At 29.4% G+C, this 17,666-nt stretch overlaps 2 protein-coding genes across 2 annotated transcripts; both read right to left on the reverse strand.

The window, feature by feature from the left end:
- Positions 1–185: 185 nt before the first annotated feature.
- Positions 186–7,875, reverse strand: LOC123292875 (sodium-coupled monocarboxylate transporter 1-like). The gene is made up of 13 exons (XM_044873588.1): positions 7,655–7,875; positions 6,881–7,040; positions 6,728–6,793; positions 6,363–6,414; positions 5,779–5,846; positions 5,557–5,711; positions 5,084–5,224; positions 4,831–4,939; positions 4,482–4,772; positions 4,313–4,399; positions 2,206–2,387; positions 1,941–2,145; positions 186–281 (listed from the first exon to the last, which is right to left on the reverse strand). The coding sequence occupies exons 1-13, from the start codon at positions 7,834–7,836 to the stop codon at positions 186–188; spliced, it is 1,794 nt and encodes a 597-aa protein (XP_044729523.1). The 5' UTR covers positions 7,837–7,875.
- Positions 7,876–12,293: 4,418 nt separating this feature from the next.
- LOC123292209 (senecionine N-oxygenase-like) lies at positions 12,294–17,447 on the reverse strand. Its single transcript, XM_044872775.1, has 6 exons — positions 17,250–17,447; positions 16,204–16,351; positions 14,716–15,015; positions 14,508–14,658; positions 14,243–14,406; positions 12,294–13,287 (listed from the first exon to the last, which is right to left on the reverse strand). The coding sequence occupies exons 1-6, from the start codon at positions 17,435–17,437 to the stop codon at positions 12,958–12,960; spliced, it is 1,281 nt and encodes a 426-aa protein (XP_044728710.1). The 5' UTR covers positions 17,438–17,447; the 3' UTR covers positions 12,294–12,957.
- Positions 17,448–17,666: the final 219 nt, after the last annotated feature.

Genomic DNA, 17,666 nt, shown 5'->3' on the forward strand with positions numbered 1-17,666 from the left:
TAGCTTTTAGTGTCGATTTATTTTAGGGCTAGAGACTGGAAATTTGAAATAATTATGTGTCTTTGAAATTTAAATTTTTTTGTAAAAAAATTTTTATTTAAATCGTTTATGTACACAATATATTAATGAATTTGTAGTTAAATCAATTTGATTTATAATTAAATTAATGTTTTAAGTCTTTCGTTTTATGGTAAATAATTATTTTTTTCTGCACAGCCTGAATCTTTCCTTTTGTTTAATAAATCAACAGCCTCTGTCATGCAAATATTCGTACCAAATTTCTGAAATAACAATATATTTAAAATGAGCTTTAGGCTTATTAAAAATCTTGAGAGATGAATTAAATAAATAAAAGTTGGGAATGCAATTTAATTTTGCAATATATCCATGTCTACTTTACACTGTGGGTTAATTGCGCTTCCACCATATTTATAAAGCTCCATCAAAATTTTCCCTAATTTATTTAAAAATTATGGATCCAATGTTTGCAAAATGATGGAATGTGAGACAGTATTTTGTTGAGTCAAAATAATAATTTCTCCGTGGAAATAAATAATTTCTTGATGGTTTCGGAACGATATTGGAGGAAATTGTTTACTTGTTGTAAGTATCGAGGGCATTCGCAGTACAAGTGAAATTTACAAAATTTAAAAAACCTCCGATAAAATTTTTCGAGTACGGAATTTTAAACACGCACTTGCCCTTCAAAAGAAACCAAAAAAAATGAAAATCGGTTTATCCGTTTAGGAGCTATGATGCCACAGACAGACACACACACACAACAACACACGCATAGCGGTCAATCTTAAACATCCCTTTTTTTAGTTTGGGGGTTAAAACCCACTCTGGCCAAGTAAATTATATACTCAAATTAATACTTTATTTATTTAATTGCGTAAATAAGTTCTTGTTTCAAGAAAATGAAATGTGAGAAAAATTTTTGAAGAGTCAAATACTTATTTTTAACCCCCGTACTAAAAAAAGAGGTGCTATAAGTTTGACCGCTATGTGTGTGTGTCTGTTGTCTATCTGTGGCATCGTAGCGCCTAAACGGATGAACCGATTTTAAATGTTTTGTGGTTTCATTTGAAAGGTAAATTAACGGGGAGTGTTCTTAGCTATGTTTCAAGTGTGAGCTTAGGTTTCCGTGTCCGAAAAAACAAAAAAATTGGCGATGATCTTCAAAATCGATTCAGTTTGGAAAGGCATGACATAATTTAAATATATAAAAAAATTACTATAGAAATGAATGGTCAAATAAACATGGCTCAATTCATTTCGAAAAGTGAAATGGTCAAATAATTTGGTAATTCAAAACAATAATTCAAAAGAACAAACTCAACTCTAATTTCTCAATCCCAAAAATGATAGCTCTCTAAATATCCTTTTCATCATCTGATGAAATTGGCCATCACTTTCATGTTGATTTAAGAAGGAGTGTTATGTGTTTATCTGTGCGTCTATGTGTTTTGCTCAGTGGCATCGTAGCCCCTAAACGGTCGAACCGACTTGATTGAGAACATTTTATGGCTAAATTTCCAAAAATCGGTTTACAATAAATAAATCGCATTTGTCGGGGTTTTTTTAAATTTTGTAAATTTCATTGGTTTTTTTTTTTTAACTCCCGAATTAGAAAAGGGGATGTGTGTGTATCTTTCTGTGTGTGTGTCGGTCTGTCTGTGGCATCGTAGTGTCTAAACGGACATTTTGATTTTGATTTTTTTGGCTTTGTTTGAAAGGTAATTTAATGGAGAGTGTTCTTAACTGTTTCAAATGCGAGTTTTGAAGTCCGTAGTCGAAATTTTGTCGGAGGTTTTTTAAATTTTATAAATTTCACTTGTTTACTGTGTAGACACTATTGACATTTTGAAACTTTTTAAGGGATATGTCCAAAGGGTTTGGCAATGCAAATGAAAAACACTTTCGAAGAAGGCGCTTACCTCAATGTATTGCTGTTTATCATTATTATTTTCTAATGGTTTAAAATTTTTTGGTCTCAAGAATGGTGCTAAATGTAAAGGATCCACATCTTCAATTTTATTAAATCCAGTAATATAACTTATTATTAATCCAAGAATAACTGTAAATATTGTACCAATTGCTGTGTACAATACAAATGTTATTCGATACATAAAGAAAACATTCCTGCAAAAAATGAGTAAATTATATTTTATTTTGAATTCAAAAAAGTAACGAATATCTTACGTTTCATCGTAGTTATCCATTGGTGGAGGTGTGGCTAAAGGTTCTGTAATATTAAATGTACAACCATCTGTGTAAACAGGTTTCTCTGGATAGAGCATCAGTCCCTGTGCTAACATTGTTTGGGCACCAAAACAAATCCATCCCATAAAGAACAGTCCGCTAAAACCCGCATAGAAAGCTCCCTAAAATAGAATATTTCATATTAAATAGGGGATCGTACTAAATTTTTTTTATCACTTCAGATGAAGAATTCTGACTTTAAGAATAGAAAAGTTGGTTGCTAAAAATCTTTACTAGTATGCAAGATATGAAGGTTTAAAATTCCTAATTAAACAAAGATACCCTCTAGTGACGTCATACGTGGGTATCGCCATAGAGATTACATATAAAACTTTGTTATGCTAAAAGGAGATGGACAACCTTTGAATTATACTTAAGGCCTATTGAGATTGAGATTTCTTTTGCACTCACCCAGTTATTTTTCTATAAATTTATTTTATTTTGGTTTGATTGACAAATAAACTTAGTAGTTGAAAACTTCAAACCAACCCATTGGTTCACAGCGAGGAAGAAACTAATTGATTTTGTTAATTGTTATAAAAAGAAAATGATAAACTTTTGTGAAATTATTTACAGGTTTAACTTAGCCAGCAACTTCTAAGTTTCATGTGATTAAAGTCATGTCCATAGAGAACTTGCATAAATTTTTATTTGTCGCAAATTCATATATAAAGGAATGAATAATTCATCTAATGTATATTTAAGTAACTTTTTTAAAATCAATTATTCGATTTTTTTTATTAATAATAATAATAATAATGGGGTTTAACCTCCGTTTCTCTGACATATACGCCTATAACAGAGGCCACCCACATCATTATTTGTTAATCTTTATTTATTTAATTACAAGCATATTTACAATTACATTTTGATGTGGATGGAGTCGGTTACTTCGTTCTTATCCAAGCGACGACAATGTGATCAATTCTACACTCCCATTAATTATAAATTATTCACACTGCCGCTGCCTGGATTCGAACCCACAACCTAAGTCTAAATGGACAAACAGTCAAATTTGATTAATTATTAATAAAAAAGAATTATATTTTGTAATAAAAAAAAAAACGGTAGTGGCGTATTTACAATCGTTGAGGCAGCGAGCCAATCGGAATTACGCTAAATACACATTTTTCAATTTGTTTCTATGGAAAATTACGTTATAATATGTTGAAAGCAAGTTTAGAAACAAACCATTTATATTCTGCATGTTATTTTATCATTTATCCGGGTGGTGGCGTTGCTTAAAACGATGTGTTGGCGTCACTGGCGTTTAAATTTATAGTTTAGAAAAATCCTTTTCTAATTTTTTTTAAAACAATTTTTTTAGGAATTTTTGAAATTAAAAAAAAAAATTAAAAAATATGCAAGTTCTCTATTGAAGATAATAAACATATAATGCTCTCACACAACAGTTAAAGTTTTATAGAAATGCTAATCTTTGTAAATAAACAATAAGCGATACATTCCACAATCCTAGACAGACACTTGAATTTTATCTAAATTCGATGGATTAGATTTATAATAGGGTCGTTCACAAAATCAAATTATTAAAAACACAATGAGTCACAACATTGATTTAATAAATGAGAAATTAAATTAAGTAGAAAATGATAGTCTAGTAAAACTATCTCATCATGAAGAACGAAATTCTGAGTTTTTTCTTTCCAAACTCCAAAAATTTTTATTAATTAAAGAGCTTAAATTCTCTATAAAAATGTGTTCAAACCAAAAGTTTCGTATTTTGTACGGGATCTGAGTATATCGTGATTGAATAGTTGCACATGCTTTAAGATGTTAAAGACTGCCATCTCAAAAAAAGGCGTGTCATTTTATATAAAACTGCAGAAGCAAAAATCGCACGAGAATGAAATATAAACTAAACAGTGGAACGTTTGCGAAATAGGAGTCTTTCCATTACACTTCCCGAAAAACGTAAAGTGGAGAATAATATCTCGCACCATCCTTAAAAATTGTAAGGGCCACTTCTTTAAATTCAATTGTTGATCTTTTTGACTTTTAAAAATTTATTTTTGGCAACTTTACTCACCTTTGCATTTGCCCATGGGAATAGGATACCCAACGTAAACACACCAAGCAAAGGACCTGATGAAATCGATCCAAGCGCAGCGGATAACTAAAAACAAATTCAGAATCAAAAACAATTTTTTATTTTTATGTATTAATTTATTATTAATTTTTTATGAAAATTTACGAACCTGTAATATTTGTCCTAATTTTGCTACAACCGCAGCTAATCCAACTGTAAGAACACCTGTAACTACAACCACTATTTTTACAATAGTTTGTTCCTGTTTTGGAGTCAATTTTGTGAAAACAGGCTTAAAACAATCCTCTAATAACACAGCTGCCAATGAATTTAAACCACTCGATAAAGAACTAAGTGAAGCACTAAAGACACCAGCCAAAAATAATCCAGATGCGCCAGGAAATTCTTTTAAAGTATCAACAACTAATAATGGTAAAAGTTGATCCTTTTCAGATACAATCTAAAAATAAATTTATAAGTAATTTTTAAAAATATAGACGTTTATTTCTGAGACTTACATGGGTTGAAACAGGATCGCAATCGAAATACGTAGCGAAAATAAGCAGGCCTGAATAAGCACAAAGTCCCATAAAGATTGTTTTACATATCAAAAATAACCACACTACTCTGAAAGGAAAATAAAAAAGATTTTTAAAAAGTGTTTAGAAGTTGGTTTTGAAAATTGTTTTGATTCTTTAACATAGTATAATTTTCAAATTATGATTTAGGTTAAAATGGAAAATAAAATCCTTAATTATATCGTTTACTTACGTTTTAGCTTCTTCTAAAGAAGGTAAAGAAACATATCTTTGCATCATCACTTGATTAATAATTCCATGATTTATTACACTAAATGTACCACCAAACATCATAGCAGGGAATGTTAACCGTTTGGTTAAACTTAATTCCATGCTGAAAGAAATATTACAGAAAACACTATAAATCTATATATATTCCAGGGAGCAGCTACCATTGTCGCAGTTACTATTTGTATGATTTATTGAAACAACTACCTTCGATACTCTCCAGTATTGAAAGTAATTGGGCACGGGTGACCCTAGATTTTGGTCCGAGGAGAGGCCAGTAATTTTTGTCTAAAGGGGTTGTGTCTGTGAAACTGTAAAGCTAAAGCCCTATTTACAATCACTCCATACGCTTGTCAGAATGTGATCCTGACTAAGGTGTAATTAATAAAATTTGAATCAATTATTCGCATGATAGAAATAAACGAGTATAATTCTTACTCTGGATATTCCAATCTTCCGGAGGCTACATTACGTTCGATTACCGTTCCCAATCCGCCAGCTTCCCATGTCGCTTTTACTAGCACCAAAAGAACTGAGCTAACCATTAAAAATGCTTGTAGAAAATCAGTCCAAATTACAGCACGAATTCCACCCTAAAGTGTAAATATTTCTCATAAAATACCATTATTATTTTGTCATTAAAATAAATTTCATAATTACCACGCAAGTGTAGAAAATACAAACTGCACAGACAATTGGTGTTATGACATGCGTATTTATTCCAGTTACTAAAACAAAAAATATTTAACTGGTATTGATAAATTATAAAGGCCGGAGATAGTAGATATGATCACAATGCTGTAGCTGGTACGAATTTGTCTTTTTTGTTTCCGGATTTAAGGCTCTCAGGAAAAGAGGTTTTACCATTTGTTATAAAAATCGAAAAATTTTGTGGACCAAAAAATTCGCTTATCAAGCAAAATTGATACTTCTGAATTTAAAGACTTGTGTCTTCTGAAATAGTCATCGCACGAAAATTTGTATCGTAACATTCGAAATCTTCTTTTAATCTCTTGTAAATTGTTCCGAACAAAAATTTTATCACTCTCCCATTTTTAAAACATGCCAATTTTTTAGCAATAGATTCTAAAACTAGTAAAAGTTTTCAAATGAGCTATTTTGGTGCCAAATTCGATAATTTTTCGCAGAACTGTTTAAATACTTTACTACATACTTTTGATGAGTACCTATAGTTGAAATTAATAAAAAATGTGGATGTTTGATCTTGACAACATACAACTTACCATGGTTCAGAGCTAATGCTGGTACATATATTACAATTGGAAGCCATAAAATCTAAAATATAATAAGAAATATTACTTTTGGTTGTTTTTCTGAATATTTGGTTAAGGATTCTAATAACTCATTCCTAACTGCATTAACAATGGTACATTTAATGGTTAGGGGGACTAGATTTCTTAGATATAAACGCTTTATAAAAGTCAGTGTTTTTATTCTATCGATTGGCCATGCGATATGCTATATGCATTCTCTCACAAGGCAATTTTGTTCAAAAGTGGTTTAAATTTTCAAACATTTTCATCCATTAAGTTTTATTTAGAACACTGTTATGTGTTTTGGATGAATAATTAATTAAATTGATACATACCACACTAACAATAAATAAAATTGATCCCAGTCGCCTCAAGGATTTGTCAAAACGCCGTTCTAAATACTGAAACAAAGAGTGGGCAAAAGTATTAATGCATATCCTACATGATCGTTCGAAGTTAATGAAATGATATCAATAAATTTTGCTTACCTCATAAGTCGAAGTTAATCGCAAATCCATAAAAACAGGTAAATATATATAATTACCAATAAATCCCATACATACGCCATCGAATAATATATACAAATATTGTATACCAAATATGTACATTTCTGTAGGGAAACCCAAAAATGATATTCCAGAAATATAACTAAAAAAAGTATGATAATAATAACTATTATTTTTAATAATCATAAATCGATTTATGTCCGCAAATTTTTGTAAATAAACTAAATTTTACATGTTAAAGTACTTTTTGCAGTTTTTCTATATGAAGGTAGATTTCGATTAATTTAAGGTAATCTAATGATTATTATAACTAGGTAGAAGTTCTAATAAAAATAGGGCCTTCGAAACCGTCTCCCAAGTGATGAGAATGTCCTAAGCATTCCCCGAAATGTCTTATGTTTACATAAGTAGTAAGTGCTCAGTTTTTAATGTTATAGACACTTGATTACCTGTACGTTTATAACATGTAACTTGCCCGTCTCGTCAAGTGCCAAGTGATGGAATTGTTTCACGGGGACTGTCTAACCAGCCAGGTATCATCATTAAGCCCTTAGATAATCGAAATATCCGCACATGGGCAGGATAGACTTGTGCCGTCTTTTTCTTCTAGCCTTCGTAAATCTACTTTGGCGTAGGCCATAGTCCGGCCTCGGATACGAAACCATGTATGTATATTGAGTGAAAATTGAAAATATATACAAATTGTAGGTACACTACAAAAATAATTCGATAATTACACTCTATTTCTCAACATACCTGACAACAAGTGAAATTGTTACCGGCCATACAGTCATATTTTTACTTCCTATTAAATAATCTTTAACATTTTTCGATACTTTAATAAATCCAAAATATACACCAATTAACAAACATATTAGTAACATTATAAGAAACACTGCATAATCTACCCAAGTAAACTCATTTTTAATAATATTCATTTTGCAACAATTCAAAATGTATAACACTTCCAATAAAACGGGGCTCAAATTAAAAAATAAAAGTGAACTTAAAAATATGGTCCTTTCTATCAGAGACTTTGTGAATTGGAGTTCTGTTTTCACACAACTAAAATAATTATTAATTAAAGATTTATTTTCATCACAATAATAAATTAATATTTATCTTTTCTGTAATGGATAACAACCAGAATATTATTTATCCTTAAATAAACATTAAATCATAAATTTAATTTGTGTTTGCGCGGCGCCTATTGTTTAAAAAAAATCAAAATAATGGGAGCTGTATATTCTGCAAATATGTAAGACAGGTCAAATTTATTAGGTATTTTTATTTTAAGGATACATTGTGACAAATGCTATATGTATAATAATTAAATATGTCGTCTTAGATGGTGGTCTATAAATAAGGAAATTTTCCATTTAATTGTATACCTTATCAGGAGCGGATACAGGTTATATAGTCTAAAAGTCTAAAATAAATATCCATTATTGAATTTTTTAGTGTTTTAATGGTTAATAATTTTCCAATATCGGAAGATCGTAAAAAATCCCAATTTTTTGTAATCTGTGATATATTTTGCAAAAATTAATACATATCCAAGACTGAATTATAGAACCCAATAAAGAGTACTGCAAAAAAGAAAGGTAACTAGGCATTAGAATTGCTGGAAATAATTTTGGTTTCATTATTCAAGTGTTGCAATATTGGCATGCAAATTTCTTTTAATTTGTTCAAATATTTAATATTTCTCAAAAGGGATCTTTTTACTAACCTTGGAAGAATAGGTGGATAAAATGATTCCATGGCATTTTTTACCAAACGGTTCAGATAAAATATTAATTGTTCTTTACATTGCAACACATTAAAGACCCTTCACAAGATCGTTTTACTTATTATAATTTTACACGCAAAATAGAGATCATTTTAATGTATATAAAGGAGATCATTTTGCCCGTAACGACATATTTCAATATCGTCATAAAAACTAACCTTAAAATTTAACATACTTAATTTATCAAAACGTGTTATAATATTATAAAAAGTCAACAAAAGCCAGAAGTTTTTGCTACGAAATACAAAATAGCTTAACATTGCCATTAGTCTTTGTTGAACGATTAATTTAATCACGTGGAAGCCGTCTATCGATAAATGTACTAGCTGGCTTTAGTGGTTCACTTATTTTACCCTGGGGGATCGTTAAATAGCATTTTCCCTTACGAACGTCTAAAACAAGACGTCGTCGTAAGTGAACATTACCTAATTTCATAGAGTAATTAATTAGAAAACTGGATTCGCTATTGACTACTACTCGATCGTAGAACATCTTCATATGAGAGTCACAAACTCACAATATATTTATTATACGATGATACGAGTAACTTTCAATAGCAAATCCACTTTAATTAGAGTCAAAATATTAATGACTATATTTCGGACTGCGGTACAATATTTCAATGATTAGATAGGTAGGGTTCACTCGCAACTCTCCAACCCTTAGAAACTGAAATATTTGCATAGAGCAAAGAATAATGTCATTGACCTCTGCACTAAATGCCTTGATAAAATTAAGTTAGTGAATTGCCCCTATTGATACTCTCAAGACCAAAAAGAAGTGATAGGGAGGCTCCTAACAATAGCAACAATTTTCTCCCACTCTGATGTTAGGAGAATTGGCATTATATCTTAAAAAAATGCCAGACCTGATCGTGATACTCGACTACTTCTTGGGGAAGGAAGTATAGATATGTTGTTAATAATTTGCAGTAGATTATAGCTAAGAAAACTGTAATGTAGACGTTGAAACTGTAACATAATCCAGATTGGTTTATCTTAAAGATTTTGAATAATACTGTAATAATGTAAATATCGTTTCTTAAAAGAAAGTGGTGTTGAAGAGATGAATAATAGTTAGCATTACCATTAATAGTTAATTATCATTGATGCGCACATCCGGATAAAGATCCCCAAATTAAAACCCACTATTTATAACTCTGTAAAATCAACTATAATAAAAGACAAATTTTATGAATAAAATATTATTTATTTATAAATATTTGTTTATATCATTAAATCAAGTAAATAAGTAAAGCTGACGTAAATTTTTGTTTTTTATTGCACTAAAAATTTTTTCCAAAAAGTTCAAGTTTTTCTTCATTGTATTCGTTAGATATATTCTATTGTATATAAGTTTCTACTGACTAATTTAAACTGAAACGTCATGTGACGTCACTATTTTGATGATTGTGTAACAATGAGGAAATCATACCTCGAATTACCGTTTTCACTAAATATACAAATTTGCTAAAACAACAAAGGCTTCTTTTTGATGAAATTGAACAATTTAATTGAATTGATTTTGATGAAAATTTATTGAGCTTTTAGATCCAAAAGTATCCAAAATTAACAAAAACTTTAAAAAAGTAACAAATATATAGTATAATAATTCCATAAAAAATAATCTAAGAATTAATTTATAAAAAGAATTAAGTTAATGCACCGGTAATTACCGGTCATATTTATTTATTATTTATATATTTATACAAGTCTAAATGATAATTATTTTTGTTTGAACTTATCATATTACAATTTAGGAACAAATTTATTTATTTAGGTTTTACGCATTTTTTTAATAACTTATATCTTAACATTAAGTTAATCGCAAAGCGGGAATTTTGACATAGCATTATTAAATTATTTTTGTTTTAAAATGATATGATCATTGATGGCTGGATTAGAGCATTGATTCCGTAATCTTTCAAATTGTTGGAACATTTGAAAGTTCATTACTGATAGCTTGTAATTTTCGAAATATGTAGTTTAGGTTTATAGGCTTCTCCATGGTTTCTCAACTTCAATACAAAATAATGGATTATATAACTTCTTGAAACAGTGGGAGGTGTAATTTGAGATAAAAAATGAAAAAGTATTTTTATGTGGATTCCGCTCTATATTTTTATAAAAATAATTGATTATATTAATGATTATATTTATAATATTTATTATAATAATGAAAAATTAATGATAATTGATAATAGTTCCAAAATGATTGATAATAGTTCATTGATCACTCATAATTTAGAATCATTGAAAATTATAAAATTATTGTTATTCACAGATGCGTAGTTATAGGGGTGTCTGATTGACATATTGCCCAATTTTAACAAAAAAATGTAAGTAGATATCTTTAAAATAAGAATAGTTTTGGGATAACCACCCTTACAATTTTCACAAGTTTCTATTCGAATTTTAAAGAACTATCGCTTTTGCTAGCCTTACAATGCTTTACTATTTAAATAATAATTTAAAAAAAAAGTGATGGAGCAGTTAAATCTAGTTACGTTCATGGCCAGTGATATCGTTGTTTGTGAGTTGTGACAATTTCTTGATACAAAATGTCATTTATTTAACTCATTTTGCATGGCATATTTTGATTGGAATATCATATACAGTGGCGGATCCAGGATTCAACTTTGGTGGGGGCTATGGTACGTCAATAAAATTTTTGCAAACCGGAAAAAGTTTATTTATTGATATAATATCAATCTCAATATACATTTTTCTCTATAACATAATTAAAGAATAATTGACGCTTGTATCGCATGTTGTTGAAGCTCACATGGATGTACACATAATAATGGGTTTTATCCAATGTTTTGTAAACAAAATCTCCCGAATAAATAAATATTATTATTATTATTTAACAATCCATGTCTGCCCAGTTCAATTTTGCAAGACAGAGGAGGTTTTTCTGGGCAAAATATGTTTACTATTTCTTCAGTTGTGATTCCTATCTCTTTGTGAACATTGTTCAGTTTTAACCCGTTGAGTCTGGGCTCGGACATATTAACACACAGATACCATTTCAATTTTTACTTGACAATATGACAATTGTGAATTGAATATGTTTTTTGTATCAAATTATATGAGACAATGTATCCAGGATACGAACTGGATACAGAATTAAAAAATTATTCCATTTTTGTATTCCATCTGACAGCGCTGATGAATTCGTATGCTCAGCTAGTATCGAGAAAAGCTATCGATATCGAGTGTTTCGATAGTATAATCAAAACAAATAAAAATATTTTTCAGTTTTCGTAAACATTAATAGTTTTATGCAAATATTCTAATTTTCGTGTGTATTCAGCAAATTTTCGTCGTGTGTTTCAGCTAGATTGATACTGTATAGGTAAATGTGGCTACTTTTAAAAACGCCCCCAAACGGACGTGCTTTGCTGAAATACCCTGTATACCAACTTGACTTCTGATGGTAATTTTATAAAAAGTGGGCTATAATGAAATTAATAATAACGCATTATTTTACAATTATTTTGTTTAATTATCCAAATTAAGTTTAACATTTTCCTTTAATTGACATTTTTATTTAAAATACTATTAACATAATAAATTATATAATTTACATAAAATAGGCCAAGCTACATGCGGCATCTAGCCTAAATATTTAATAGAAAGCTATAAATGGTGGAAATAGCAGAAATTGGTAGGAAAGTTTGTACCAATGTTCTTTCTTTTTAACTTACGCCCTCCAACGGAGAAATTTTTAAAAGAATTTTAGTGTTTTACAAATTAAAGTATATAAAATTCTGCGTCGAATGTCCTTGTTGCTTTCTTATACATGTAAATGAAAATATTAAAACCATTTACAGCTTTCTGAGAATTAATTAGGCTATATCTCCTATACCGATGTTTGTTTTCTGGGCTATTATTTATTAGTTTTAATTTACATCGGGACATAGTGGAACAATCATATTTAATATTTCTTATTCCTAGAAAATGTCGAAACAAATTATTAAGTCTGGCTAACTTTATTAACTTTCTGGTTCTGAAATTTTCTTGTTATAAGATACAAATATTACAGTTGTTCCACCGTTCCCCTTGTTCCTTCACTTTGTACACTTTGCACGCCATTTAGTAATTGCCATCTTTTCCTATCTACGAGTAAATTTTTAATTTATAAAACAATTTGGGAAAATATTTGGACGAATGGATTGAGGAACAATAATTTACGGATTATAGGGAAAAATAAATAGAGGAAACTGAAGACTACCTCCCGTCATCGAGTAGCAAAGTATACCTTATCAATAAAATTCAATTTTACTTCGGACAACTGTAAAGTTTTCATCATTAATTACATTATACAAATCGCCACGATAGTGTGCTAAATCTGATTCGGCCCTATTTTTTCGATCTTCGTACATTTTAATGTCTACAGGTCGTATATTTTTAATTCGTGCAATTTTTGATAAACTAGTGTAATATGTTTCTTGTAAATCACCTAATTGATGAAACTGATATACTTTTCTACCAATTTTTCTTAGTAATTCCTCATATTTTTGCTTGTCCATATACATTTGATGTTTTGTTGGAAATTTTGATGGATTTTTTAAATATTCAATATAAAAACGTGCCTGTAAATAATAATTAACATTTATCCATATTAATATTTCTAGTTAAAGTGGCTTAATAATCAAATGGTTAATATTCTCGGATTAAAAAAATTTACTAAAAATTATTAAGAAAAAATTTTAAAAAAAAAAGTTTTTCGTTATAATTTTTCAATTGAAAATGGTTTTTCGAAACTATAAATTCAAACGCCAGTAACGTCAACACATCGTTTTTAACGATAAATGGTTTGTTTCTTAACTTGCTTTCAAGATATTATAACGTATTTTCCATAGAAACCTGCTGAAAAATGTGAATTTAGCGTGATTCCGATTGGCTCACTGCCTTATCGGATGTAAATACGTCACTACTGTTTTTTTTTTTTTTTTTTTTTAATTTAAAAACATAATAATTAATAAAAAAAAAATTGAATTATTTTTTTTTAAATTACTTAATTTTTTATTACTTAAAAAAAAATAAATGAATTATTCTTTCATTTATAAATGAATTTGCGACAAAAAAAAAGGCCTCTATTATGTAAGTAATAACTGGGAAGGTTTAAATGAAAAATGTTTTATTAAAAGAAATAACTAAAAAGAAAATCTTTTTGGGATTCGGCAGACATTGTGGTATAAGAATCTGAGACTCCCAAAATGCAGTCAAGTAGCTTTTCTATTTTAAAGGTAAATATGGCACGAAATTTAAGCTTAAAGGTTTACGATTAAAGGTATTTCTTGTAAATTGTAAGGGTTTTGTTTTAACAACTAATTTAACAATATTTTTTGTGTGGAATTTTACGAATTATCTATTATTGGTGTACCCAGCTTTTGGTTCACAGATTTGCTGTAAATTGGGAACAATAATAAACTTGTACGCAAAGAGGGCTTCAAAAAGTACCAGGCTTTATTAAAATTGGAGATCGCTGTATAATTGGGAAATATCTAAAGGATAGGCAAGTGGTCTTTAAAATTACAACATTACCTGTATATCCAACAAATTGAATATGGATGTGATAAACGGTAAACCGATAATAGCCATAGTTGGATGTTCGATATTTATAATCTGTTTGTATAGAGGCTCAACATACTGATTTTCATATGTTAAGCCTGATTCTGGAGTTAAAAATGGAAATGAGAGTTTATAACCTTAACAAAAATAAAACAAAATATTAGTTAAAATAATTCGAGGATGCAATCTTTATTATTATATTTTTATATACGCTTTTGATTATTTGGATAATAATTACCTGTGCAATATAATATTGAGTCAACTTCTTCTGTAGTTCCATCCTTAAAATGAATATTTGATTTATCTACATGATCTACATCCGGTTTTAATTTGACATTATTTGGATAAAATTTACTGATATTGTAAGACAAATGGTTGCTGAAAAATACCTAAAATACGTAATATTTGCAATAAATATGATTTATCTTTTTTAAGTCAAAATTTACCTTATGGACGACTTTGCTTAGATGATATGTTATGTCCAAACCTGATGGTCCTGCACCAATAACTAATACTCGTTGATTTGTAAACATCCTTGTATTTCGAAAATCATGGCTGTGTAGTTTTATTCCATTAAAAGTTTCAATTCCCTTTATATGTGGATATTTTGGTACAATACGTCGACCATTCGCAATTATAACAGCATCAAACTGATATTTTGTTTCTTCTTTTGAAAGAAGATTTAAAGAAGTTAGCTCCCATCGATTATTTGCGATGGGCTTAACTTTTTTTACGTGATTATAAAACTAAAAAAATATTTCAAATTGTTTTATTTGGGAATTATGTAATTTGAAAAGCAAAATTTCTGATTTTTTAAATAAAATCATGTCGCCCTATTAGCTCAGTTGGTTAAGGCGTAACCAATTAACTCCGGGGTATGCTTAGGGTAGCGGGTTCGATTACCGCCGTCGCAACAAAAATTAATTTAATTAATGGTTGTGATGGGCTGGTGTAGTGCATGGTATATGCATGAAGGAGGTACACTCAGCCTCTGAAATTGATAGAGCTGATAAATGAAATTATCAGCGGAAAGGTGGTAAAACACATATAATGGTATCACAATGAGCTCTATAGTCCAAGTGTGTCCTTCGTGGACAGCCAATATAACCTAACCTAACCTAAATAAAATCATTTATGAAATTCATTATTCGCTTTTTCTCAAACTTTCTAAGTCCTTATATTTTTATTCATGAGCGTATTACACATCTACCTAACATAATTTCTTATATTTTTTTAAGATGCATATGAAAAAATTGACACGTTACTGCTTTATAAAAACTAATTGAGTATTTGAAGACGAATAACGAAAGGTCCGTAGTTCGAGCCACGGTTATAGGATAAATAATATATTTAATTATTTATGGCATGCATATCACTGTGATATCATTGCAAAACTCAAAATTTCTTCCTTTGTTAATAAAAATATTAAAACAAGTGAAAACAAACAATTGACTCAGTTACTTGTTGAAATATCATGTATAGACAGTGACACGTAAATAGAAAAAGATATCCACATTTAAATAGCCACACACACATAACTGATATTCCCATATTAATACATACTATAAAATTTGCACCTAATTAGCGCCCTAGTGGGTAAACAGTGATGTTTACAAAAAAATGTTTTATATTGATCTATATTGCTCATTTACGAACTCGACCTCACTTTTTACGTCTTAGGTACGCTATAAAAATTTCACTTTGATATCGTTTTTCGTTTTTGAGTTATCGTTTTAACAGACAGGCGGGCAGACGGACAGGCGGACAGACATACAGACAACCGGAAATGGACTTATTAGGTGATTCTATGCCAATACCAAACTACCTATTCCAAAATTTTGAAAAACATCAATATTTTTAATCGTTACAAACTTGGGACTAAACTTAATATACCTTGATATATTTCATATACATTGTATAAAAGTGGTACTTACTTTTATATGTTTTCGCAAATCGAAGTGATCAGTGAATTCTTGAATATATCTTAAAACGTCTTCATGGTTAAGATACGATGTATAATTATACGATGTTATATTATTAGGATATTCTGGACTACTCATTATTTGTACAGGTAAGTTTGATCTGCAAATTATAAAAACTTTTTTATTTCGGTCAGTATTTAGCTTACCTATTAAATTGATATAATTTCAAATTAATGCTATTCTCCGGTCTTCTCGACCGAAAAGGGTTATTTGTAACATCAAGTCAATTAAAATAAATTCCTGACAAATCACAGGGTATAATATGGCATTTGAAAATGAAATTTTGTTTTCAGAAAATCATATCTTCATTAAAAATAATTATTATACAAGTGAAAACAAACAATTGACTGAGTTAATTGTTGAAATACCATGTATAAACAGTGTTGATGACGCAATCGTTTGTTTTTTGACGTCAATTTGCACCTAATTAGCGCCCTTGTGGGTAAACAGTGATGTTAACAAAAAAATGTTTTGCACAAAAGTTGTTAATTTTTTTATAAGGAACATTTTTTATATTTAAACTTTTGTTCTATCTCCAACGGTTTACAAGATGTGTCCTCCGGAGTAAAGATCCAATTGACCTATATTGCTCATTTACGAACTCGACCTCACTTTTTACGTCCGGAGTACGCTAAAAAATTTCATCTTTATGTGTCTTTTCGTTTTTGAGTTATCGTGTTGACAGACAGACGGACAGACAACCGGAAATGGACTAATTAGGTGATTCTATGCCAATACCAAACTACCTATACCAAAATTTTTTTCGTAGCATCAATATTTTTAAGCGGTACAAACTTGGGACTAAACTTAATAAACTATGAATATTTCATATACACATGGTATAAAAATGACTATATAGCCCACGAACCCACGATTCCTGAAGTTGTCGATGCGCAATGATAAATTGAAAAGATGTGCCTGTTACGTAATTAATACACGGGATTTTTAAATTAAGATTAGAAACATTTTATTTATTTTAATATGAATATGAGCAATACCTTAATCCTTCATATAAACTTGTGTGTATGGGCAATCCAAATTCATCGGTACCCACTTTATCCGTGTACACCCATAATCCACCAACATCTTTCGCTTGTTCAAAAACTGTACATTGTATATTATTTTTAATAGCATGGTGTAAAGATAATATACCTGCGATTCCCGCACCAATTATTGCAATATGCATTGTTTCTTATTCGCTTATTAAAATAGTATTACAACTATTAAATAATTAAACTGCCAAACTTTAAACATACTAATGATAATTACATAGTAATATATAATACAGGGTGATTGTTAAAATTCAAATAAACATTCTTTCATTATAATAAAATTATTATAAAATTTGTTTATGTCTCTTAAGTGTGTGATCTTTATAAAGGCGAAAATAATCTCGAATGTTGAGTCAATCATTT

Source organism: Chrysoperla carnea, chromosome 2 (assembly GCF_905475395.1).
Source record: "Chrysoperla carnea chromosome 2, inChrCarn1.1, whole genome shotgun sequence".
NCBI lineage: Eukaryota > Metazoa > Arthropoda > Insecta > Neuroptera > Chrysopidae > Chrysoperla > Chrysoperla carnea.